General features: G+C 48.7%; 1 protein-coding gene across 1 annotated transcript in view; it reads left to right on the top strand.

Annotated features, from left to right (window-relative positions):
• Positions 1-25,666, top strand: part of LOC127033558 (zinc finger protein 383-like) — a 176,852-nt gene extending 151,186 nt beyond the window's left edge. The window contains exons 2-7 of the mRNA XM_050921489.1: positions 18,635-18,816; positions 19,118-19,199; positions 19,596-19,722; positions 22,224-22,367; positions 22,687-23,570; positions 25,260-25,666. Coding sequence (XP_050777446.1) covers positions 19,158-19,199; positions 19,596-19,722; positions 22,224-22,367; positions 22,687-23,570; positions 25,260-25,268 — 1,206 coding nt within the window. The 5' untranslated portion in view covers positions 18,635-18,816; positions 19,118-19,157 and the 3' untranslated portion in view covers positions 25,269-25,666. The remainder of the gene's footprint in view (positions 1-18,634; positions 18,817-19,117; positions 19,200-19,595; positions 19,723-22,223; positions 22,368-22,686; positions 23,571-25,259) is intronic.
• Positions 25,667-27,242: the final 1,576 nt, after the last annotated feature.

Genomic DNA, 27,242 nt, shown 5'->3' with positions numbered 1-27,242 from the left:
CACCCCACCCCCAAACACCCCCGGCCCCCTGTCTGCAAATACCTCCCTCCCCCTTCTACATCCTGCTCTCAGATACCTTCACTGCCTTCTACCCCACCCCCCAAATGCATCCCAGTCCCCCTCATCTACACCCCACCCCCAAACACCCCCAGCCCCATCTGTGAATGCCGCCCTCCCCCGTTCTACCCCCTGCCATCAAGTATCTCCCACCCCCTTCTACCCCCACCGCTCAAATGCCTCCCAACCCCCCTCTTCTACACCACCCCCAAACACCCCCGGTCCCCCGTCTGCAAATGCCTTCCACCCCCCTTCTACTCTGTCCCCAGATACCCCCTGCCCTCTCCCCAAATACCTCCCCCCATAGCTGCGTAGCCCTGGGGAGTGCAAGGTTCTGCAAACTGTTTAAAGATAACAAGCTAAACCAGCTTCTTCTTTGAATGGTTAAGAATCCCTGCCAACCTGATGACTTGGCACCTCCCTGGTCCTGCAGTTCTTTGGCTGTTCAAGAGAGCTGGGTGTAATATGCTGCTGGGACTCGGGAGTAGTCCCAAGCCTGACACATTCCTTAGGTGGTCTCAAACCATCTCATTTCCATCTGTAGCCAAAGATTTGCTATCAGACAACTGCAAAACCCTGTGCACAGACCAAAGAAATGTCTGAATCTGGGGAGTCTGGAAGAGAGATGGAAGATGCAGAGTGGGTGCCGATAAAAGCAGCCAAAGGATTCAAGAAAAACCAGTCAGGGGTATGATCCAGGTCCCTTTCTCTGCTTCTGACTTGGGTTACTAGCTCTGATTGAGGGGACCACTTCCATGTGCCATGATGCTGCCTGGCACATGCAGAATGAAACACAGCTGAAGTGGAGGGTTTGCACTGGCTTTCTGAAGCAAAAGCCACTTACCCCATCAGCACCAGAGGGCATTTAGCTGTGACCAGTCGTACTTTGGATGGATGGTTTGTCTACCACCCACCTGAACGCTTTAGATAGCGGCAGAAGTAGGAAGTGCTCCAGGGCAGCTGTACTTCCTGCGCATCAAACATGCTTGTAACTCTCTGAACCGCTCTGCAGGTGCATGTGGCTGTTCCAGAGAGAAACTGGCTAGGATCGCAAAGTCCCCCTGCAGACGGTCCCAGCTGTGGTTTGATGCAAAAGAAGCTGAGTGGTCGGCTTCTGTGTGTACAGGGCTGCTGACCCCATGGGGAGAAGATTGGTTTAGAACACTAAGCACTAGCCAGAGAATGGGAAAGGGGGACAGAATGGAAGATGAGTGGGAGATGATAAAGAGGCAAAAATCTTGGTGACACTGGTACCATGCAGCTTTCTCCATGAGCAGTGATGGGTAACCAATGAAAGACATGCACACAGCTAAGGAATGGCGTTCTGGAGGTACAGAGATGCATTCAACTTTGTGGGAACTTCCCCTTCCTTCCTGGTTTCTGTAGTGACGCCTTTTTCAGGCTCCTGCTCTCCACTAAGATTTTTGAGGGAGAGTCAGTGTGGATGGGGCTCGCATGTGCTGAACACTTAAGTCAGTAAGAACCAATGAGCCAGTCTAAGCTTGCATTTCCCCAAAGCCGTATGAGGGCTGACTGCCTTCTCCCTCAAATCTATTTTACAGATACACTGGTGTAAAATCTATATTCTGACATATATGCAAGCTCCATGCAGGCTCCTCAGCTGATCTGAAGGGTGGGGGTATCCGCTGCTTGGCATCAAAGGGAGTTTGTAATTCTGAACTGCTGGGCTCAAACCGCATATAAAAACTGAGCCGTTTCAGAACCTCCATTGCAGGGGTGAGAGTGGCTGATTGTACTTCACACTTAGAATTTCAGACTGTGCCACAAAGCCCTTTTACTTCTAAATTGGGGTGCGCATTAGCTTTATCTGGGAGAAACTCTAGTTTCATGCACTGAGACCTGTGAGTGAGACTGGCTGTTGCTGGCATGTGTAATGGGGACATGGAGAGGTCTCAAGCTTGAATTTGACCTGGCGAAGTGATGAAAGTTATTGTGATGGTGCTGAAACAGCAATATTGGGAATGAACATCTACCCCAGGAGATGGCTCAGTGGGTCACATGATCGCTTGCATCTCTTTTTGGGGCTAGAGTGGCAGGGAGGTGAGGGGCAAGGCAATTTATGCAATTTGGTGTCCAGTCCTAGCACTGCTAAAGAGGCTCTTGACTGCTGTGGCTCTCTGGGTACAGCCCAGCAGCAGCGGGACTGTTATTACCTTGAACTCTCTTCTCTTAAAAGCGTTCCTGACACGGCCGATGTGGAAACAGGCAGTGTGGCTACATGAAGCAGAAGTGAGGTTGTACTGCAGGCTGTCGTAGGGATGCAACAAAATGTATCTCCTGGTGAGTACTACTGAATTTGGTGCTAGGACCTTGGTGCTGGATGCATCCAACATCTACCCGATAACTTCCATATAATCTAATTCAGAAAGACGAACATGGGCTTCCACAAACTAGTGGTGCCTACGCACCCAAGTTGCAATGTAAGGTCTATTCCTGTGTTGGAGACGATGGTAAATGTCACTGAGTATAATCGCCCTGGTGCATCTTGCCATGTTAGTAGCTCCATCTGCTTTGCCAGCCTGCAGGATGAAAGTATATGAATGTGGGAGTCTTCCTACTGATCTCCAGCCTTTTGGGCTAACTTTCTGCAACCTGGCATATGCTTCTCAGAGGATCGGTAATGGCAGCCCCTTCTGCCTGGTAGCTGACATGAACTTGTACCTCTGGTCCAAAAAGTGCAAAAAATGTACTCCACTCCATTTATTCATCGCTTTTTAAAAAATGTCCGAAGAGGAACTTAGCTGGTTTTAACTGCCTCACAGACCATCCTGATCATTTCTGAATCCAAATAGTAGCCTTATCTGCCATTTTTGCAACTGAGTTTGACTAGCAGTCGGGTACTGGGAGTCCTCTGCTCCAAACATCCCACCCTGGTAACCAGACAAGTTTGCGTTCTAGATTTTAGATTGAGTTGATACAAAGAATTTCGAACATCATGGGCGAGGGGTGAAAATGGGGAGGAGGGAAGTACATAATGTCAGTGTCTTTGATTTTTAACTACCTACTTTGCTGCTGTTCACAGGATCCTGATATACGTAAGGATAAGAGCAAGACTAAGAAATTTAGCCTCTGCTTGAAAAGAGACGAGCAAATAGTTTTATTATGTGTCATGTCAGTTTTAACTTTCTTTGAAAACTATTCACTGTAGCCATTGACAAACGGTTGGACTGTACCATTTCATGCAAAGAGGAGGTAGTATTTCAGAGAAATGATCCCCTTTTTCTGGTTCCTGTGTGTAGCAGAGTGGTCACCCCACCCGTGCCCTGAAGGGCTTCAAACAGCCCTGGGAGAGGGCTGTGGCAGGGAAAGCAGCTACTTGGCTGATTAGGGAAGCAGCCACAGCTGGGCCATGCCCCAGTCAGGCCTTAGCTGGCCCTATATAAGAGGCAGTGAGCCAGGAGCTCAGCAGTCTCTGTCTGTCTGTTGAGGGAGAAGGTCCTGGCTGCAGGGAGCTAGAGACAGGGTACCTGAGTGAAGCAGGAGTGGAGAAAGGCTGAGGATCTGGGGAGCTCCAGCCTGGAAAGCCCCAGGCTGCGGCCTAGCATAAGGCCAACAGGTCCGGGGGGTTGCAGAGGGCAGCCCAGGGGTCGGCCAAGACAGCAGGTCCAAACCCAAGCTTGCCAGTGCTGAGTGGCTGACCTGCAGTCTGCCTCAGGGCATGAGGGCTAGACAGTGACTGGCTGTAGCTGTATACTGACGCGACAAGGGGATAGTGGGTGGGGGTTCCTTGGGGAGGGGAGACCCTAAGACTGAGGGGTTATTGCCAGGGGGAAGCTCCCCAGATAACAAGTCACCGGGTCCAGGCATGACACAGTGGGCAAAGAGGCAGCAGGATAGAGACCTGCACAGGGTACTCCAGTGGCTGGAGAGCTAATTCCCAGAAGAGACCAGCAGGAGGCGCCGCATTGCTACGTGGTGCAACTGCTTACTCTTAAGCTGTGTGCAGGGTTGTAGCTGTATTGCGTCTCAGGGTAACTGAGGTAACATCTTGTATTAGACTGACTTCTGGTGGTGGAGAGACAAGCTTTTGAGATACACAGAGCTGCTCTTTTCTCTCACCAGCAGAAGTTGGTCATGAAGCTTGTTACTCTTCAGCTAAAGTTAGTAGAACAGGTTAGTTTCAGCTGATCTTTGATCCCTCGTCACCTTGAAGAATCAGTTGCCTTGTGACATGTGCCTTCTAGTGCCCATGCCACTTTCTCTAGAGTTGCTGTTCACAGCAAGGGCAGGTCGAATACTAGGATCCATAAGTCTGTTTCCTAAATAAGACTGATTGGTGGAGCAGCATTGGACTAGGCTAATGTGCGTGTCTGGTCTTCACTCCTAGCACCATCGTGAGGCCCAAATGAGATTCTGAGGGATCCTTCAAACTGGAAGATTCCACTGATGTGACTGCTGGGGAGACCACGTTTGAACCAATATGTATGACTGAGCAAGAAGGTACAAATGAGAAATGGGGGAGCCTAGGTGGAATTGATTTCCAGCCACTGGCTGCCGTATCTTGTTCATGGCTAGCAGTGGACACTAAATCAGGAGAAAATTCCCCTAGACCCTTTCACTGCCTCTGTCTCTTGCTTGGCCCCAACCTTCTGAGCAGCCTGGGGAAATTACCCTTTTTGCTCTCAAATAAGCCATTGAGATGTTGGCCTTTTACCTGGCTCACCTCACCCTAATTGATTTCCGGTGTCCTTATGCCAGCCAAGTACACTGGATTCTGCTCCCTCCCACCCAACTTTTCTTTCTGCCCCATTGTATAAATCTCTGTAGGGCTTTGACATGGGGGTATGGAATAGATTCTGTATGGGGAGAGATTAATCAAATTGAGACTTTTCAGCTTGGAAAAGAGGTCTCTAAGGGGGGCGGATATTACAGAAGTCTATAAAATCAAGAAATTTGTGGAATTTACTCCTTCTCATAACACAAGAGCTAGGGGGTCGCCAAATGAAATTAATAGGCAGCAGGTTTAAAACAAACCAAAGGAAGTATTTGTTCACACTACATACAGTCAATCTGCGGAACTCTTTGCCAGAGGATGTTGTGAAGGCCAAGACTATAACTGAGTTCAAGAAAGAACTAGATAAGTTCATGGATGACAGGTCCATACATGGCCATTAGCCAGGATGGGCATGGCTGGCGTCCCTGGCCTGTTTGCCAGAAGCTGGGAATGGGCCTCGGGATGGATCACCAGATGATTCCCTGCTCTGTTCATTCCCTCTGAAGCACCTGGCACTGGCTACTGTTGGAAGACAGGATACTGGGCTAGATGGACCTTTGACTGTTCTTATGTTCTCACTTTGGAATGGATACTTACATGAATCTCTCTTGCTACAGAAATTAGACTGGACAAATCAAGAGAGCAGTCTTCCTTATAAGATTCACGGTATGCTTGGGGAAGGAGTGATAACAGTCAACCTCTTGCAGCTTTCCGAATATCATCATCTTCCACGTGGGCTCAAACCAGGACACGGAGAGGCTAAAATAAAATAGTTTTTTAAACAATAAGTTAAACTTGAACTTTAAAAAATTGGGTGGAGTTTTCAGCAAAGGTTCAGAGTGGGCCTTTACATTCCATTAATTTAATCAATCCCTGGGCAGAACATGAACAGCAGTTAGCATAGTTATAGGCCATGTATTTGCAGTGTCACTAAGGATTATTTCTGTCACCTCATGAACCAGGGATTAAAAAGACAACGAGGCTGAGCTAGTGGCCTGAAGCAGTGCTCTGCAGAGCTGCTCAGGTGCCCCATATTGAAATGCCAGGTCTCCTCCCTGAAGGCAGCTGTGCCTGGGAGCCTTGAAGAAGCGCTTTCATCTTTACCATGCAAGCCAGGCCAGCATGAATCAGAGTTCTGACAACAGCCCATTTATTCTATTGTGACATGAGCAGGTAAAGTGAAGTAAACAAAGTAGGTCATGTACTTCACAGCACAACGCAATCTACCAGGGAGAGAAGAGCGATGCAGCATATCTTATTGTGGTGTTTTTTTGCCTTTGCCTGTGGGAGGTCTGCCTTTCCCACAGATTTGGCGTACCCACTGCCAAATTGCCGCCAAATCTGTGGGAGTGGCGGACCTACCGCAGGAGTGCACCAAAGGCAGCTTGCCTACCGCCCTTTCAGGGACCAGCAGGGCCACCCCCCACGGCTTGCTGCCCCAGGCATGTGCTTGCTGCGCTGGTGCCTGGAGCCACCGCTGACTGGGGCGGGGACTAGCAGAGACTATAAATTGTGTGGTTGTTTTGTGATAACTAATAGTAACTAAGGTATAAGATGAAATCGCTGTAGGCTACAGTTCTGCGCATTACAGAATATTAAAGAAATGTGCAGATCCAGTCAACCTTTCCTGGGTAAGGGCTGTAGAAGGCTCCTGCCTGGCTCTTCCTGTGTTCTGTGGTTGAGGCAAGTAGGCTGGCTAAGGAGTTAAGACTTCCCTTTTTCTCTCTTCTCTAAAGAGAGAATTTCCCCTCAATCCGAGGGTCAAAACCTGTTATATACCTGAGTGAGCTGTGTGAATCCTGACTCGTATAACCAGTTTTAAAGGTCTGTGTTTTGCGAAATCAGTGACAGGTTTTATTGCACAGAATAGAACAGAAAACAATTCCTAACTTCATGCTGTCGTTTTCTTTATCCAGTGCTAAATTGGAGATTTATCAGTCACTTGAGCTGAATTATGTTTGTATGCTTTATTGGCAAACCCAAGCTGTCAAAAATGAGACCACTCCACCAAACAAATCATGAGTTTGGCCTAAAATCATGAGAATTTTTTTAATCCCATATATTTTGGGCTGCTTTTTTTCAGTGGTTTCTGTGCTCTTACATCACATTTTCTGCCTGCACCACCACACTACAGACATTATCCTAGTGGAAAATAAAATGAGATACTTGGTTGCCAATTTAATTGGAATTGGCCAGATGTGGAAATTTGATTTTCAACTATCCAGAGAGCTCAGATGTGACAGGGCTGGAGTTCCAAAAATAATACACTAGTTGTATTCTTCCATTAAGGCAGCTACTACAGTACTAATGAATGAGAAAATACCTATGACTAGACCTAACTGGAAGAATTTCAACAAATTCTTGAAGGTCTAGTCATAGGTGTTTTCTCATTCATTAGTACTGTAGTAGCTGCCTTACTGGAAGAATACAACTAGTGCATTTTTTTGACATGCATCTGACGAAGTGGGTATTCACCCACGAAAGCTCATGCTCCAAGACGTTTGTTAGTCTATAAGGTGCGACAGGATTCTTTGCTGCTATCACATTTTCAGGTTTTTTCACTGCAATCAGGAAGGCGAGAAACTTGCTTTCTGAGAGTCTCATGTAATCACATGAGGCCTCAAACCCCCCCCCCAGTATTGCACAATTCATGAGAAAATTGCAAGATTTGGCAATACTGGGTAGGGGAAGAGCTGGGTGGAGAACGATAATACCATTTCATGTAGGATTTTAAGATTTTAAAGTCTGGCTTTATTTCAATTAAAAAAGAAAACCACATATTTCTAAATTCTCTGTGAAACTGATTCACCATTCTCGTCCCCAGCTCTACTAGGAGCCCCAGGTTCAGGACAGTCTCCATGATGAACTTCCTCAGAGCCAGAGACCCTGGGGCTCCCAGCTCCCAATCCGCCCACCAGGTGGGTGAGCTGGCAGGAAACCAGGCAGGTTTTCATCAAAAACCTGCCTGCCTGACAGGGTTCCATCAAAACCCTGTCTGGTTTCTGTTGGAATTTTGCTGAAATTGACATGATCCCGTGACACATTTTGCTTTTGATAAACCAGCAAATTCCATCAAAAGTGTTTTGTTGAAATTCTTCCAGTCAGGTCTAGTCATAGGTATTTTCTCATTCATTAGTACTGTAGTAGCTGCCTTAATGGAAGAATACAACTAGTGTATTATTTTTGAGACCATTGCTCCTTGTTCTGTCATGTGCCACCACTGAGAATAGCCGAGCTCCATACTCTTTGGAATCCCCCCTTCAGGTAACTGAAGGCTGCTATCAAATCCCCCTTCACTCTTTTGCATACTAAATAAGCCCTGTTCCCCCAGCCTCTCTTCATAAGTCATGTGCCCCAGCCCCCTAAGCATTTTCCTTGCCCTCCACTGGACCCTCTCCAGTTTGTCCACATCCTTTCTGTAGTGGGAAGCCCAAAACTGGATGTAGTACTCCATATGTGCCTCACCAGTGCCAAATAGATGGAAACAATCACTTCCTTCGATCTGCTGGCAATGATCCTACTAATGCAGCCCAATACGCTGTTTGCCTCCTTGGCAACAAGGGCCCACTGCTGACTCATATCCAGCTTCTCATCCACTGTAATCCCCAGGTCCTTTTCTGCAGAACTGCCGCTTAGCCAGTCACTCCCCAGCTTGTTGCAGTGCAAGGAATTCTTCTGTGCTAAGTGCTGGACTTTGCACTTGTCCTTGTTGAACCTCCTCAGATTTCTTTTAGCCCAATCCTTTAATTTGTCTAAGTCACTCAGGACTCTATCCCTACCCTCCAGCTTATCTACCTCTCCCCCCATCTTAGTGTTATCTGCAAACTTGCAGAGGGTGCAATCCATCCCAAAATCCAGATCATTAATAAAGATGTTGAACAAAACCGGCCCCAGGACTAACCCCCAGGGCACTCCGCTTGCTTCCAGCTGCCAACTAGACATGGAGCAGTTGATCACTACTGATTGAGCCCGATCTAGCCAGCTTTCTATCCACCTTCTAGTCCATTCATCCAATACATACTTCTTTAACTTGCTGGCAAGAATACGGTGGCATGTCCAGTTTTTCTAAATACTCCTTAACCTGTTCGTTCACCACTGAGGGCTGCTCACCTCCTCCGCATACTGTGCTGCCCAGTGCAGCAGTCTGGGACTTGACCTTGTCTGTGAAGACAGAGGCAAAATAAGTATTGAGTACTTCAGCTTTTTCTACATCATCAGTCACTAGGTTGCCTCCCCCATTCAGTAAGGGGCCCACACTTTCCCCGACCTTCTTGTTGCTAACATACCTGTAGAAACCCTTCTTGCTACCCTTCACATCCCTTGCTAGCTGCAACTCCAATTGGGCTTTGCCCTTTCTGATTACACCCCTGCATGCTCAAGCAATATTTTTATATTCCTCTCTAGTCATCTCTCCAGGTTTCCACTTCATGTAAGCTTCCATTTTGTGTTAAAGGTAACTGAAGATTTCTCTGTTAAGCCAAGCTGGTCGCCTGCCATATTTGCTATTCTTTCTGCACATCAGGATGGTTTGTTCCTGCAACCTCAATAAAGCTTCTTTAAAATACAGCCAGCTCTCCTGGACTCCTTTGCCCTTCATATTAGCCTTCTAGGTGATCCTGCCCATCTGTTCCCTGAGGGAGTCAAAATCTGCTTCTCTGAAGCCCAGGCTCCGTGGCCTTAGAAGGAGAAAGGTTAAGAACCCCCCTCCCCCAAACCTCACTGGTGGGTGCCCCCTCACATCTCACAGCAGCCGCTGGTTAATCAGGTTGGGCTCCAGCCCTAGGCGTCTGATCCATTTTCCTAGCCACACCTAGCTGGGTTGCTTTCAGTCCCACAAATTAGAGCATTTCAACCTTCCAACCTCATGGGTCTGTTCCTAGAATGGAAGCCGCATATTAAACAAGTCCCAACAGGTTTGCTCCACCCTAGCCTCCTCCCATTCTCCACCCTGGGAATTTTTTGGCAAACTCCAACCTCCAAACCAGACTGCCCAAGCTTCCCACCTGCTGTGTATTTGCTGTCCCTCCCCTCCAGCAGGAACCCACCAGCCCCCTCCACCGATAATCCCTACCTGAACTGGCTCCTCTGCAGCTGTTTCCGGTCCCTGTCCCATGGGAGGATTCGATGAGCTGGAGCAAAACATGGATGACATCCTGCAGCCTGGGAGGGTGAGAAGAGCAAATGTGGAGGTTTCAGAACAGGCTTTAGTTCATGTCACATCACGATTCCCCCAGGATCTTTCCCTGCACAGACACAGCCTAGATTCTGCCATGCTGGGAACATGCTCCATCTCTTTATTGCAGGGGAGACCTGCCCCTCCTGCCAGGCTAAGGCCACAGGGAGATTTTTCAGCCTCCCCAGTAATAAAGTCTCGGAACAAAATGCTAGAAAGGAGCAGAACCAAAGGGACTAGGCAAGCTCCATAGGGACACTGGCTCCTCCCTTTCCCTCCTGTTCGGCCATGTCCTGTTTCTAGCAGAGAACAGCCACCCCATCTCCCCCGCAGAGGCAGCCATGTCTGTCGGCTCCCCCAACCAGCACCCACTAACTACCACCCACGTTAGGTGGAATTTGCTGTCCTGTGTTATTGCCCCAACTAAGGACAAATTGCTTCAGATAAAATGGGTTGGGTTAACATCCCAAATCTGAGAAGAATTTAAGAATTATGGAGAAAATAGGGAAAATAAGAGACTAGAGAGTCAATAATTTTAGGGAAAATGAGGGAATCTCCTTGGATTTTCTAGCCACATGTGAGGAGGGGAGAGAGAAGGGGAAGAACTAGAGAGAATTATTCTCTGGTTTTGAGACGGAAAGAAATGGCACAAACAGGAAAAGGATGCAAGTAGCTCACCCCCGTGACCATAGGCAGGCACAGAACATTTTATTAGCATGTGCAACCAGGGAACCCTGCCCTAGCCCCACCCCATTCACTGCCTCCCACTTCCTGCCCTCTGGCTGCCCTCCTCAGAATCCCCAACCCCCCCTGCTCCTTGTCCCCTGACTGCCCCCTCCTGGGACCCTGCCCCTAACTGCCCTCCAAGACCCAACCCCCTAGCTAAGTCTCCCGGCTCCTTGTCCCCTAACTACCCCCTCCTGAGACTCCCCCACTGTAATTGCCTCCCTACGACCCTACCCATCCCCCTGACCCTTATCCACACCCCCATCCCCAGACAGACCCCCAGGACTCCCACTCTTATCCAACTGCTCCTCGCCCCCTGATAGGACCCCCAGAACTCGACCCATCCAACTCCCTCTGCTTCCTACCTGCCCCATGACACTCCACCCCCCACCCCCCAACAGGCACCCCCCCAAGACCCTCAACCCGTCCAACCCCCCTGCTCCTTGTCCCATGACCACCCCCTCCAGAGACCCCACCACCTCCTAATCACCTCCTCAACTATCCAACCCTCCTCCCCACCTCCTGGCAGCTCTGTCTAGTGGCTGTTCTCACCCACACACACAAAGTGGCAGAGGAGGTTCCCTCTCCTTCGGTGGGAAGGTTGCCTAGTGGTTAAGGCACAGGATTCACGCTCAGGTGTTCTGGGTTTGAGTCTCTGCTCTGCCACAGACTCCCTGCTTAGCCTTGGGAAAGTCCTGCACCTCTTTGTGCCCTAGAGCCCACATGCCAAATGGGGCCAATACCCTGCCTCCTTGGCTAAATCCATTCATGGCTGGGTGACGGTGGGGGAAATGGAGATCCCAACATGGGGACAGTTGGGCTGAATGTCTCCACAGCCGGAGAATGAGAGCCAGCTCCAAAGGGTGGATGGGAGCGAGAGGGGCTCAGGGCAGCTCCACACAGAGTGGGGTCAGGGCTTAAGCCCTGCAACTTTTGCCACTAAGGTGGCTGGGGCTCCCGAGCCACGTACTTCAGCACCACATCTTCTGCCAGGGTCCAGGGCTTCTCCTCCCTGCCCCAGAGTGGCTCCTTTCCCCCTCCACACCCCTTCAGTGCAGCTCCTGCTGGGGTCTGGGCTTCTGCACCCCCTGCCTCCCAACCCAGCGTGGCTTCTCTTCCCCTGCCCCAGCTTGGCGCTTCTCCCCCTCCCTCCCTCCCTCCCATTGCAGCTCCTGCAGGGGCCCAGGGTCTTCTCTTTCTCCTCCCCTGCCCCAGCGTGGCTCCAGCCCAGTCTGAGGCTTCTCCTCCCCTGCTCCAGCTCATCTCGTCTCCCCCACACATGCCAGTGTCTGGAGCTTCTCCTCCCCCTAACCTCCCACTGCTCTCAGCCCCAGCCTAGCCGGGCTCCCTGGGGCACCCAATGCTGCTGTGGCAGGAGCCGAGCCTGGCGGGCAGGGAGCAGCGATTCACGTGGAGGCCATGGCAGAGCCATCAGCCCGAGAGGTGTGGGGCAGCCCCAGGGAGCGGGGCGGACTGTGCTGCTGCTGGCCCCGCACCTCTGCCCACCCTGAGCCCTGAGGCTGTTTAGTGGGGGGACTCACTCAGCCTCTGCAGGAGCAGGGAGGGGGGAGCAGTGGAGCAGAGCCTGCCCAGCAAACAGCTGATCACAGCTGTGCACAGGCTGCCCCCAGGGAAAAGCTCAGCGGAGGAGGCACCACAAGCTGCCGACAGTGGGTCATTCCTGGCGGGGAGGGAGCTGAGCACCCGCCTGCAGCCACCGCAGCCTCCTCCCCTTCCCCTTGAGCCTCCACGGGAGGGGGAGGAGCAGCCTCCCCAGCCGGAGATCAGGGCATTGGGGTGCCGGGGTTCACCCCATGCGCATGCCTATGCCCAGGACACTCACACACACACACTCTCCCCCTAGACTTTCCTGGCTGCACAGATACCATCCACCCATCTGCCTGTCCTCCCGCCCTTCCCCCGCCTGCAGCTCTGGCTTCTCCCCTCCTTTCCCCTCCCACCTCAAAACTCTTCTCTCTCATTGCCCCTTTCAATCTCTCTTTCTCCTTTTCCCATCCCCTCTCCCTGCCTGTCTGGTAGGAAAGTCCCACTCCTGGGTAGTTTGCTTCCCCATGGCTGGATTTGCTCCTGCAATTGCTAATGGGATGAGAAATGAGGAGGCGTCTGTTTGTGTGGAGTCATTTTAAGGCCAGACCCCAGCATTTTCTCTTCGTTCCTTTCAGTTATTTGGAGTCTCTGGCCCAGAGTTTAGTGTTAACAGGGCCCAGGGCTGCCCTAGGGGGCTAGGACCAGCTGGAGAAAGTCATCCCCTGGGCTGGGCAGAGAAGAAGCTTTAATTAAGTTCACTTCCCAGCACAGAACCCCGCTGGGGGAGCAGCAGCTGCTAAGCCTGGTCTCCCAGATCACAATGGAGGCTGCAGCGTCTGACCCAGGAAGCTGAACCCCAATATTCTGAGCAGAGAGGGACAGAGTGTTTGAGCAGCTTCCCTCCTTTAGCTCTCTGTGGAGAGCAGCTAATGAGAGCCCCTCCTCACAGGGAGAACTGCTGATCTCATTTGCCCCACTGTCCATCTGGAGTCACTCCTTGGGCTTGGCTACCCTGGCGCTTTACAGCGCTGGAACTTTCGCGCTCAGGGGTGTCAAAAAAACACACCCCTGAGCGCTGCAAGATACAGCGTTGTAGAGCACCAGTGTCAACAGTGCCGCAGCACTGGGAGCGTGGCTCCCAGCACTGCAAGCGAATCCCCATGAGAAGCTGGAGTTCGTGCAGCGCTGGGAGAGCTCTCTGCACTGCAACCACACTCACACTTCAAAGCGCTGCCACGGCAGCGCTTTGAAGTTCTGAATGTAACCATACCCCTTGTCCTTCAATACAGTGACTCTGGATTGACAATGGTCTCAATGACACCAGATTTCAGAAAGAATGAGTCCAGAACGCTGTGGAAGAGACTATCATGTGACAGTGCTGACCCCCTTCCCACCTCCCTCACCCCCAGATAGAGAACAAGGACTGGGGGCACACATTTTCCAGATGGAACCAAAAGTTCCTGCAGTTGTCAAAAGAGGAGAAAAGCAAAATCTGTGATTTCACACTAACAATGTCTGATAAGTGGACAAAAAGTTATCACATTGACAGGGCACGTGACTGGGGAATGTCGGGCAGTGCTTGGAGCCAGGACTCTGGCACAAGTTGATCAGAGAGAAGGATCATGATTAGTAGCAGCCCCCAGACACCCCCCAGTACCCAGACCCCCCAGCCAGGGTCCCCAGACACCCCCCAGCCAAGGTCCCACCAGATATTCCCTGGGACACAGCCCCCAGAGTCCCTGGCCAGGAACCCCAGATACCCGTCAAAGCCCCATGGCCAGAGATCCGCCACAAAACCATGATTGCCAGGTTGGAAATCCCAAAGGGTTCCCCCCACCAAGAGCCCCCAGCAGCCAGGGACCCCCCCTCCACCAGGAACTCCGTCCCTCATTGCCTGCCTAAGACACACTCCTGCCCTCCAGCAGGATCTGCCATGTTGTTTGTCTGGGACCTCCTACTCTGCCCTGATGCTTTTTCAGTGGGATCCCTCACTTTGCTTGCCTGGCATCCCCTGACCTAGTGCCGGAGGTCAACTCCCTCCCCCCCATCCCCACCCCAGCTCTGTGCACTGGGCATGGCAATGATTCCAGGAGCCAGAAGAGAAAGCCCAGACAGAGCCCGTGGCACAGCACCAGGCTCCCTCTAACCCCCTGCCCCACTCTCAAGAGATGCCCAAACCCACTGTTCTGCAGCCAACAGCAACACCCACCTCCAGGACCCAAAGCCTCAGGGCTGGGCACATCACAACCCCTCACAACCTCCAGAAACCACCAATTTGATTAGGGTCCCACCTGCCCAGTCACCCAAACAACTCCCACTACCACTCTGCCCCTTCAACTCCAGCTGAAATCTGCCCCCACAGACATCCTTTGCCCGCAGAGCAACCGTGTTACATCACAGTCTGTGATAAGTGGAGAGAAAGTTATCACCGCCCCCTGCTGGCCAGTCACACAGGCAGAGGGACCCCTGGAAGATGCCTCTTTAACAGGAGAATGGAAGGCCTGGAGGGCAAGAAAGATCCATGGCCTGTCACTAGCAAATAATGTTCACAATGGATCCACCCCAGAGGTGGCTGCGTCTTAGCACTGCGGGAATCAACTCCTCACAGAGACCCTTTGTCATGGGGTTTGGGATACTTCTCAACTCACACTGCACTCAGAGTGACCTCCTTATCTCGTGCCAGCTGGAGAAAAGAAAAGGGTCCAGCCAACTCTCCCGTTACCAGCTTGGAACCACTGATCCCGCAAACAGGGGGAGGCCTCTGGCTTTGATGTGTATTAAATATCTGACTGGTCTCTTTCATCAGCAAACATTGTAACATAGAGAAAGGGAGAAGAAATGGTTCTCAAAGGAGAGGGGAAAGATCAACACCAGGAAATTTAACCCCCTGCAGCCTCCAGGATGGAGAATGATTCAGGGCAACAGGCTTCCTCCAAGAAAGGAGAACTTGCTGGGATTGCGGAACATGGGGAACAGCCCCAAACAGGAAAGGATTTTTAATTGATATTTGAAAATAAGGTAGAAATGAAAGAGAAAGGCTGGAAATCAGAGAGATTTTGGCTCTATTTTTGCAAATAATAGAGAGGAAAATGGAAAATCAAAGGGATTTTATACCAGTTTATATCAGAGATGAGGTAAAAATCTCAGTGTTTCATATCAATATTTATTAAATGAATAGAGAGGAAATGGGCACCATTTGCAAACATTTTATTTTCATGTTCAAAAACCTGAGAAAAGGGGCAAATCTGAGATTGTCTTGGTATTTTATAATTAGAGAAATGGGAAAATCTCAGGGCATAGTCAATTAGAAATAGATAACTAGAGAGAAGTGCAGCAATTGTTTAGGGTACTTTATATCAAACTTTGAGATTTGCATAAAAATCGTGTCACGAACTATGCAACCGCAGGTGAAAAATCAGCATCATGGAGAGACCAGGGGGAAATCGGGGGAGACGAGAGAGCTGATCATTGGAGGGGAAAGGGGGGAAATCTCCCCAGATTTTATAGCCCGTGTGAGACACTTAGAGAGAAAAGGGGCAGAACTAGAGAGAATTTGTATCGGGGATGAGAGGCAAGTGGCACAAACAGGGGAAGGATCCAATTAACTCCCCTCCCCCCGGGAATTTCATGTTGGCCCAGAAACAGTTCAACTCCCTTCCCGAATCCCACTGACCTTGCCCCCCGGTACAACTCCAACTTCTCTCCTCCCTGCCCGACACACCCTCCCCCCACAGGGACCCCCCCGAGCGGGCCGGGGCGGAATCTGCTGCAGCTCCACTGGGGCCGAGGCAGCTGCGATGCTTCTCCCAGGTTCCTCGGAGCAGAGTCACTTTCCCGCCCCCCCCACCTGGGGTCTCTCACTCCCCGGGGGCTCCCGGCCGGGGCTGGGGCAGGCAGAGCCCGGGGCTGCACAGAGGACGGGGCCCAGCTGGAGAAAGCCTCCCTCGGCCGGGCCGCCCCACACAGTCCCCCCGGGGAGCAGCAACTCAACCCGGGCCCGCCTCACATGCAGCCAGCAGCAGCAGTTTTGTTCTCCCACCCCCAGCGAAGCTCGCACGAAGGCCCAGAGGCAGGCTGGGAGATGTAGTTCCTGACTCTCCCGGAAGCGGAAGTGACGTCAGCGAGGGAGACTGCCCGCACCAGCCCCACAGGCTCGAGCCCTCTGGTAAGTGAGAGACCCTGTTGGGAGGGAGGGAGTCCAGGGCCCTGGCAGGAAAGTGACTCTCTCCTCTCAGATCTTATTCTTTTTCTCTCATGTTATCAAATATGTGATATTTGATATATTCATATAAAATACCCTAAACATTTGTCCCACTTGCCTCTAGTTGTCTATTCCTAATTGAATATGCCCTGAGATTTTCCCCGGTCTCTCTAATTATACAATACTGAAAAAATCTCAGATTTACACCTTTTTTCAGATTCTTGAATACGGATAGAAAATGTTTGCAAATGTTGCCCATTTTCTCTTTATTCATTTTTCAAATATGCATAGGAAACACTCTGATTTTACCTCCTATCAACAAATGATATAAAATCCCTCTGATTTTCCACTTTTCTCTCTATAGTTTGCCAAATGGATCCAAAATCCCTCAGATTTCCACCTTTCACTTTCATTTCTGAACACTGATCTCAGATCTCAGTTTTTCCCTCTTTCTGTGTCATTATCAAATGTCAGTTAAAAATCCTCTTGAGTTTTGGGCTCTTTCCCATGGTTTCTAAATCCCAACAACTTGTTTCTTGGGGGCAGAGCTGAAAGTAAGCTGGTATGGTACAGCATACTGGCAAGAGCCAGTACGCCGTGCCGGAACACATCGACTTCCACGGCGGCAATTGAAAGGGCTCTGGGCTGCCCGCGGCTGCAGGCAGTCCAGAGCCCTTTGAATCCCTGCCCCAGCTGAGATTTAAAGGGTTTATAGCTCCCCGCTGCTCTGGGCAGCCCAGAGCCCTTTAAATCTCGGCTGCGGCTGAGATTTAAAGGGCTCAGAACTCCCCGCAGCTGCGAGCAGCCCAGAGCTCTTTGAATCCTGGCCGTGACTCCGGCGACCGGGCTGAGGCTGGGATTTAAACGGCTCAGATCTCCCCCCCGCTTCGGGTAACCCAGAGCCCTTTGAATCCCTGCCCCAGCTGGAATTTAAAGGGCTCAGAGCTCGGCTGTGAGCAGCCCAGAACCCTTTCAATCCTGGCCATGATGTGATTTAAAAGGCTCAGAGCTCCCCACGGCTGTGGGCAGCCCAGAGCCCTTTAACTCCTGTCCACGTCTGAGATTTAAAGGGCTCAGAGCTCCCGGCTGCTGCGGGCAGCCCAGAGCCCTTTGAATCCTGGCTGCGGCTCCGGTGGTAGGGCTGGGGCTGGGATTTAAAGAGCTCAGAGCTCCGCACTGCTTCTGGCAGCCCAGAGCCCTTTGAATCCTGACCACGGCTCTGGCAGCCTGGCTGAGGCCAGGATTTAAAGGTCTCTGGGCTTCCGTCAGCAGCAGGAGCTCTGGGCCCTTTAAATCCCTGCCCCAGCCCTGGAAAGCTCGGGGTTCCCCCTGGTATCCAGAGCCCCAGGCCCTTTAATTTGCCCCTGAGCCCGAGGGGGCTCCCAGCCACCTCTGCAGCTGGGAGCCCCTGTTTAATTTAAAGGCTCTGAGTCTCCCAGCCACAGCTGGTTCCCCAGGGCCTTTAAATCTTGAGAGGCCACACCTCTTCTGAATGAGGCCACGCCCCCCTCAGGACTCCAGCAGTACCGGTAAATCCTGTAAATTACTTTCACCCCTGCTTGGGGGGAGCCTGTTGTCCTGAGTCCTTCTCCATCCTGGATGTTGAACGGGGTTAAATTACCCAGTGATCATCTTTCCCTGTCTCCTTTGCGAATCATTTGTTCCCTCCTTTAGCTTTGTTAAAATGTTTGCTGAAGAAAGAGACCAGCCAGATATTTAATACACATCAAAGCCAGAGGCCTCCCCCTGTTTGGGGGATCAGGGGTTCCCAGCTGGTAACAGGAGAGTTGGCTGGTCCCTTTTGTTTTCTCCCGCTAGCACAGGATGAGGAGGTCACTCTGAGTGCAGTGTGGCTGGAGAAGTATCCTAAACCCCAAGACAAATGGTCTCTGTGAAGGGTTGCTTCCTGCAGTGCTAAGATGTAGCCACCTCTGGGGTGGATCCGTGGTGGCCATTATTTGCTAGTGACAGGGCATGGTCATTTCTTACCTGTTTTGTCCCTCCAGGCCTTCCATTTTCCTGTTAAAGAAACATCGCCCAGGGCTCCCTCTGCCTGTGTGACTGGCCAGCAGGGGGCGGTGATAACTTTCTATCCACTCTCCAACACTATGAGGTGAAATCACAGATTTTGCTTTTGTCCCCTCTTGAAAACTGCAGGAACTTCCAGTTCCATTGGGAAAATTTGTGCCTCAAGTCCTTTTCCTAGATCTGGGGGGTGAGGGAGGTGGGAGAGGGGTCTGTGCTGGGAAATGACCTTAATGAAAGCTGCTTCTCTGCTCTGCTCTACCCTGCCCAGGTGAACAAGAAAAGGAGCGGTCAGAGGAAAAGCCAGTTCCTGACTCCATATTCCCGCTGCTGGGGTGTGGCTGCTGTGGGGTCAGTGTCCACGGGAATCTGCCACAGTGATACCTTGGGTTCTGCTCTTTTCTAGCCTTGTGTTGAGAGACTTTGTTACAGGGTGGGGTGAGGGAGAAGGGAGGTTAAATGTCTCTGTGTGCTTAGCCTGGCAGGAAGGGCCAGGGCTACACTATAATCAAGAGAAGAAGCATTTTCTCAGGATGGCAGAATGTAGGATGTCTGTCTGCAGGAGAAGGGCCTGGGGGACTTATGATGTGAAATTAACTAAAGCCTATTCTGAAACCCCCACAATTACCTTTCTCACCCTCCAATGCTGCAGAGTGACCTCCATCTTTCACTCCATTTCATCCAGTCCTCCCATGGCACAGGGAAGAGAAATGGCTGCAGTGGAGCCAGCCCAGGTAGGGATTATTGGTGGTGGTGGGGGGGGATGATTGGTGGGTTCCTGCTGGAGGAGAGGGACAGCAAATACAGCGGAGGTTTGCACAGTCTGGTCTGGAGCTGCCCCTCTCTTCATCCTGAGCACCTCAGTATGAGGAGGGTGTTGGGCTTCCTACCAGGGAGCTCTACCTGAACCCTACTAGGGGCTCCATCTCCTGTATTAATCTGTGGCTAGTAGGTGTGTGATTGATCTGCTGGGAGAGATGGGGCTCTCTTCATCCCCTCACCCTGGTATTTGCTGGATACTGTGAGCGGGGTAGGGTGGGACTCTGTTGACTGCGATCCACCAGAGCTTCCATTTGATTGGGAGTGTGAGTGGGGAGCAGATACTGAGTGTTGGGCTCTCGCTCTTTCAGGGGCCGATGACCTTTGAGGAGGTGGCTTTGCATTTCACCAGGGAAGAGTGGGCTCTGCTGAACCCCACTCAGAGAGCCCTCTACTGGGATGTCATGCTGGAGAATTATGAGACTGTGACCTCGCTGGGTAAGAATTCCTGTCCCCTCGGTTCTTGTAAGGGGAAATGAAGCGTGAAGTTTCATGCCACCCCCACCGTGCCATCTGTACTCTGTCCTGTTGCAGCATCACCCCAGTTTGCCAGTGACACACACACTACCAGAGACCTTCCCCTGCTGCAGAATACTTTGGGAACAGAGCACAGAAGCAGTATCACACAGTGTCAAATATCTCCTGTTTGCTCAAAGAAAAACAGGGGGTTAGGTCTAGCGTAATGAAAAGAAGCTTCCTACCCCCGGCCTTCTCTCAAACGCTGAGCCTTCTCTACCCAAACCAGAATGTTATTGGAATGTAACAAGCAGGCTGCTGGAGTCAGAGCTGCCAGTCCAGGGTTACCTATCACATGGACACTCGGTGCATCGTTCAATGCTGGCTGCGGGTATCCAGACAGGGGAGCTCCAGCAGCAGAACATTGAAGCTCACCCAAGATTACAGATGACACAATTCCTCACTGATCTGGATTGCACCCCAGCATGTGAAAATGGCCTAGGTTGGTAGTGACATTTCTTGAGACATGGAAAGTCTTGCTCCCCTATCACCATGTGCAATAACAATAACAGGCATGGCCGAATATGGAAAACTGATTGTCCAGGTTGCTTTTGACCTGCATCATATTTTGCAATATATTCCAAATAAGGGAATTCATGTGCAACGTATGTGTCATTGTTTTTGGTTTTAAGCTTTAAAACGCTCGTGTGATTTTTAGCTCTGGGGGACAATATTCCAATAGTTGTCTCCCCCTGTGCACTTTTAACCAAGAAAAGAGCCTCAGGCTGAGCTGATTCAAAATCAATCGTATGGTTGTTTTCCACAACAGCTTCAAGTGGTCCCTGTGATGGAATGTAAATGTCTTCTTCACACCTTAGCCCTTCAGGAGAATGTCTATTTGACCAGTTGTTTGCCTTGCTGTCTCTGAGGAACTGGTCTGTGGGTGTTCCTCAGAATTGTAACTTTTTCAGTAATATCATACTGTCAAATCTCATAACTTCACATACAGTGTTACTCCACATTTTAACAGGAGGATAATATTCATTAGGTTATGGGTTTTCAAATCATACCTCACAAGCCATACTGCATACAAAATTGATGATAATTTTCTAAAAGAGTGAACACAGGGGTGTAGACTGACACAGTGTCTGTGTGTGTGTTCCCAGCAGATATGTGGGTATTTCAATCCATCATAAGCACAATGTTCAGCATCTTCAAGGATCTAGGGAACTGGTTCTGAGAATACACTGGTTTACCAAGTGTGAAACTGCATGGAATTGTGAGCCACTTTGGTATTAATAATAAAATAATAATATAATCTGATCAAATTGCAATGAATGGTGCTAGATATGCCATGTAAGGTGTCAGTGAAAATGTTATGATTTGCCAAGTATGATAATTTTGTTTGTATGTTTGCCTCACCTTTGTATTGTGAGTTATAGATCTGTAGGGTATATGTGTATTTCCAGACTTGTGCAGTGTTTCTGGGTGACACCCCCAGACATATTGGCATCAACACTGCCTAACCTGTTTGATGGCCCATTGAGGGTCATCAGCTGTACAATGAGCCCATGGAAAGGACCAAGGGGATACACCTATTGAGTCAGCAAGACATGCTGGGCTTTTCCTGTGTACTGAGAACTTCAAGGCTTTTGCATGCCATGTGCTGTGAAGCTTCTGCTTGGGACACAGGAAGTACAAGACACATGGCAAAAGGAATGTAAGGGGCAGCTGCATCATCTCCGTTTAGTCTTCAATCCCCATTCCTACCTCTGGAGCAACTTCTTTACAAAGTGAACCCTGGAACAAAGGACTGAATGACCCATCCAAGCTGTGCATGTGTTCCAGACAGACTTTCAAGCCAGCAACTCACCAATACTGCTAAGAACCTGATATATCCATTTTGGAATGTATCTGACTGCTTTTCCATTGAACTTCTTTCTTTCATTCGTTCTTTCTTCTAAACATTTAGTATAGCTGCTAAAGGATTGGCTGGCAGCATGGTATTTTGGATGAGATCCAAACCTATAGTGACTGGGTAATGTGGCTGACCTTCCACCCGCCCAGTTCCTGGATCCAATTGGGATCACTCTCCTGTTGCCCTCTGGCCATGCTGTATCACAGTGAGCAGAGTTTTTAAATAACCTCTCACTGTACTGGACCTCGGTGCTGATTAGGAGTCAGAGAACTGTCATGCAACAAAGGGGGCCATGTTACTTCTTTTTTCAGCGTCTCGTTACTCAGTGTGTGGGATCAGAAGCACAGTTTGTGATTGGTCAGTGAGTTTAACTTCAGTGTTAACCATCAGTTTGAGGAGCATCTGCTCTCCCTTTTTCAGCCTGCCCTGATCTTGGCATTTTCAGTGAGGACTGCCCCAGGCACACCAGGTCACACTAAGCACTGAAGTTAAATTAATAGAATGTTTTTTATGATCAAGTTTTATGAAATCAACTGAACTCCTTTCTTTTCTTTCATCTGAGCAGGGTTTCTGGTTTTCCAGCATGATGTGGTCTCCCATCTGGAACAAGGGGAAGAGCCATGGGTCCCAGACCTCCAGGGTTCAGAGAAGAGAGAGATCCTGAGATCTCCCCGCACAGGTGAGGAAACATTAAACCAACTCAGAATCTGTAAGTGCCTGAAGGAAACATCTGGTATGCCCTACAAAGCTCTTGGGAAGTCTCTCAGTTCATTATTGTCCATAGCAGGGGTCGCATCCGCAGGGTAAATATAGCTCAAGGCTTCTTATAGATCCTAGCAGACAGCGGGCAGTAGCTTTCTCCCCTCCCCCTGCAAAGTTGGATGGGATGTGAAGACTGAATTGATCCCCTCCTCTCTCCTGTTTTGGGGGAGCTGAGTTCCTGATTTTTATTTGACCTCTCTCCAGCACTTGTTTTGGTTTGGCCTTCCCCTTTCCATCCCTGTTCGAGGTTTCTGTCTCTATCACAGCAGGTGATACAATGAGATGTGAGAAAGAGGAGCAGAATTCTCATCAGGGAAATGTTGAGGAAGTGGATAAACACGGAGCATTCTCGCAAAGAATGAAAAGGAATGTGTCCAGCAGTCATGAGCAGGGAAGATCCTGTGAGGTTCATCACAGTATTTCCTGTCAGGGAACTCAGAAGGGCCTTAAGGAAACGAGAAGACAGCAGGAAATCTGCAGGGAAAAGCAAAAATCTACATGCGCTGAGTGTGGGAAAACCTTCAATTACAGCTCACACCTTATTAAGCATCAGAGAATCCACACTGGGGAGAAGCCCTATGAATGCCGTGAGTGTGGGAAACTCTTCACTGAAAGATCAGTGCTTATTAGGCATCATAGAATCCACACAGGGGAGAGGCCCTATGAATGCAGTGAGTGTGGAAAACTCTTCACTCGTAGATCAACCCTTATTACCCATCAGAGAATCCACACAGGGGAGAGGCCCTATGAATGCAGTGAGTGTGGAAAACTCTTCACTCAAAGATCAGCCCTTATTACGCATCAGAGAATCCACACAGGGAAGAGGCCATATGAATGTAGTGAGTGCCGGAAAACCTTCAGTCAAAGCTCTCACCTTGTTACCCATCAGAGAATCCACACAGGGGAGAGGCCGTATGAATGTAGTGAGTGCCGGAAAACCTTCACTCAAAGCTCTCACCTTATTACCCATCAGAGAATCCACACAAGAGAGAAAGCCTCTGAATGCACTGAGTGCGGGAGAACCTTCAATCACAGCTCACCCCTTATTGGGCATCAGAGAATTCACACAAGCGAGAGGCTCTGCGAATGCCATCAGCAGGCCTGCACAACTTGTAAAGCGGCGAGGGCCACATTACTCCAAAAAAAACAGGTGAGGGCCGAAACCCCCCAGCCCTGCGGAAACACCCCCCCCCTCAGGACCTTCTGGCCTGGCAGAAACACACCGCCCAGCCCTGCAGAAACAGACCCTCCTTCCCCAGTGCTGCCCCAGCAAAACATTGTTTCTTTCTGTAAACTTTGTATCTGCCAATGCATACATCGGATTAAAAAACAAAAATCAGGATGTGTTATTTAAATCAGATTTTCTTTTAAAAAATAAACCTATTTAAAATTAAATTTGAAATTTTGACAACTTATGTTAAGGCCTAAATATAGTATAATCTATTAAAATAAACTAACTCATATTCAAGCAGTACATGTTTATGCTGAAATTCGAAAGAAAGTTAAGCCACTGAACTGGTGGAATTCACTGTGCTGAGCACCGGAAGTACATTTGTTCAAGTGTTAACCAGATTTTGATAACAGAAGCCTCTTACAAAGCGGCAGAGAGAATATTTTCTTTATTTCAGCTTATTCAACTAGTTTGTTAAATGGCTACTTCACTGAAAGTTGAGAAATGGATTCAGAATTAAAAAAAAAAGAGGCAGAAACCTGCTTTCCTCTTCCAGTCTAAGCCCAAGAACTAGGTGAGAAAGGATGAGAGCTCCTGTTGGCAAAATGTAAAGGAAATGGTCAGCAGAAACCAGCAGTTCAATTCACTAACTACAGATAATATTCCTTGATCAAATCAGCTTTCAATGAAAATATGTTGTGCTAAACTTACACTTTCAAAAGCATGCAGCACATTTTAGGTAGGTTCAGGGCCAGCTCCAGGCACTAGAAAAGCAAGCAGGTGCTCGGGGACCCATTTGCAGGGGCAGATCCAGCCTGGGAGCTGAGAACCACCAGGGGGCCCTGGGAGCTATAGCTCCTATAGAACCAGCCCTGGAGCAGGGAAAGAACTACATTTCTCAGCATTCCTTTATGTGCCCTCCTGGGAAGAGGCCTGGTCAGCTTTCAGCTTTTTCTCCCTTTCAGTGTAGAGGGCGGGAAGACCTCCCTGGTGGATGGGGGCGGGAGGGCTGGGGAGAGAGCTCTGGAATTGACGTACACCAATTCTTGTATTTTGGAAGATTATTTCAAAAGTTTCTGGGGAGCTACAATGGCCCAGGAGAGTGAAGACAATACTAGAAGCAGGAGAAAAAAGGGCTTTCTTTACTTCATTGGGCCATTGTACAGTGAACTGTGAATATCTGGATTCTGTTTTCCCCCTAATTCTTATGTGTTCTTTGCCCTATTAGGCTGCTGTAGCACCCCAGAAACGTATCTTGTTTCTATGCTAATGAAAATGTCAGCAGAAGAAAATGTGGAAAACACCAGGGAAAAGCTTCCTTTTTTTGTGCACCTTTCTGAAGTTTTATAAAGTTAACATCTATTTTTGTCCTTTTCTTTAAAGTTAGGTCAAACCCACACTTCAAGGTATTTCATAACCTGCCATGTCTAGAAATTCTTTGCTACCAATACAAATGGCTTTAGGACCAAATACACTTTTCTCTGCACTTCCTGTGGGCAAGTGAACAGAAAAAACATTTTCAATCCCTGTAGAGATTCTTGAATGTAAGCAAATGCTGTGACTGGGAATTACCATCTTAGAGCAGTGCCGCCTTCTCTTCCTGTTTGCAAAGAACTAGAAATGAGCTGTATGCAGATACCTCATCAAATATTTCTTTTCTTTTCACAGTGCTATTAGAAGAAACCACTGTCAGGACACCTGGACCAGTAGGAAAGAGGATTTTGTAATTAGCTTTAAGAACTAGGCCAGGCATGTAGTTTCCTGCAAACAAGAAACTTTTTTTTTAAAGCAGCATACATCCCTGGAGTTAACCTTTGCTTTTTGACACAACTTCCTTAAATGCTTTACTATCATTAATAGTCAGTAGGGCTCGGATGCTCAATTGTACAGTGTATGTTTAATTTTTTTTTCATTTTTATAAGTAAGTTGACATTAAACTTTTATCAATAAACTTTTGGTAACTGAATTGTTTTTCTTAACTATGTGAACAATGGACTGTATATTTTTTTACAGTCTGAAACGTACCCATCAGATATATTTTACCTCTCAACTACATTAAACGTGTCTGAATGAAATTTGTGTTTGTTTCTTATTGGCATATTCCCACTAATTTTGTGGGGAGGAAGGACAATTAACTTCATTGTAATTATACCAAATCTGCTGTGGTATCTAAATTGCAGAGTTGTCTTTTTGATTAGTCAGTGTCGCCATTACAGTAAAAATATGCATACAGTGAAGAGCAAGGAATTAATACATTTATAGCTGTTACCACAAAAGCTTTACTCCTCTCTTGGTTTGTATAGGCCCCCATCGTAGCATCTGAGCACCCAGGAAAGTTAATTAGTTGCCTGACTAGTGATAGGATCTATGTTCTCCCTTATTTAAAGCTGGGCACTACCAGCTGGATTGGTTACTTTTTTCACAAAAGTTATGGAGATGAGGGAGCAAAAACTTAGACTTGTAGGAGAATGGGAGATTCCGTCTTTACTATGTTGTTGCTGTTGCACCACCATACAGTGTAAGCTATCCCAATACAGAATTTTGTTAAAGTATGGGCTTTGGATCAGGCCATGAAGTAATGAAAGGTTAGAGTGGGAATGTTAGTAACGTTTGGCTCGAGATGGCTGAGAACAGAATTTAAACAGATGGTGCATGGATGGCAGCAGGGGAGTTCGTTGTGCATTTCTAACCATTTGCTTTGCAGATTTAGCCGTTTTATGTATATATATATATATATATATATATATATATATATATATATATATATATATATATATATATATAGAAATGCTCAAAGCAAGAAAGGCTACCTGTCCTCAGAGTTTGGAATCCTCTCTGCTGTGAGTTCATGGGATGCCCTCCTTGCTCTCTCTTCAGCTTGATTTCTAACAGTAAGACTGCAAGGTAGCAAACAGATAACACAGTTAAGTTTCTATAAGGAAGAGCTTGAAACTACAGCCAATTGTTGATGTTTAATATTTTACACACATTTGGTTCCCTTACCTAAAAGGGATAGAAATTACCTGTACCCTTTGATTTCCTGGTTCTCCTTGTGCACTAGTTTTCCATCAGTGTAAATCCAGCAACTTTAGCAAAGCTACTCCAGTTGCCAGGAGAATTTGGTTATCCAATGTAGTTTCTCAGTGCTATCTAGTGGGAGTTTGGTATGTGCTTCAGAATGAAAAGCTCCTTTGTTTGTAGCCTGCACCCAGATCCCAGGTTATTTTTAAATGCCAATAGGAATTTTAAGTGCCATCAGAACTGAGTCATTTCAACAGCCCATTTGGGAACTAGCTTGCTTTGTACCATTTTACCACTTCTGCTGCTTTTTCTGTGCCTGACCGAGAGTGTCAGATAAAAGAGCGGCAGAGGAGTTATCAGCAATTCAAAGGAAATAGTGCGAAGGGAAGTTTCTATGAATCCATTAAGTCAGTGTACAGAAAATGCTTTTATTTCCTTTTCTTGGACAATCTCTAGCTCTGGGTGTATCTTATACATATACACCTGTGGGTTAAACCATCCTGGACTCTTTGATTTTACCAGTGTTCTACGGTTGTCAATACACTGGAACTTGGAGGTTCATTTACTCAGTGAGGTGTGGAAATTATTCAGCTGGTGGTGTTTTCTCAGGACTAGATCCAAATGTCTCTC

The sequence above is a fragment of the Gopherus flavomarginatus genome, chromosome 13, assembly GCF_025201925.1.
Source record: "Gopherus flavomarginatus isolate rGopFla2 chromosome 13, rGopFla2.mat.asm, whole genome shotgun sequence".
NCBI lineage: Eukaryota > Metazoa > Chordata > Testudines > Testudinidae > Gopherus > Gopherus flavomarginatus.
The sequence above is the reverse complement of the archived record's forward strand: the minus strand, read 5'-3'. Positions and strand labels throughout refer to the sequence as shown.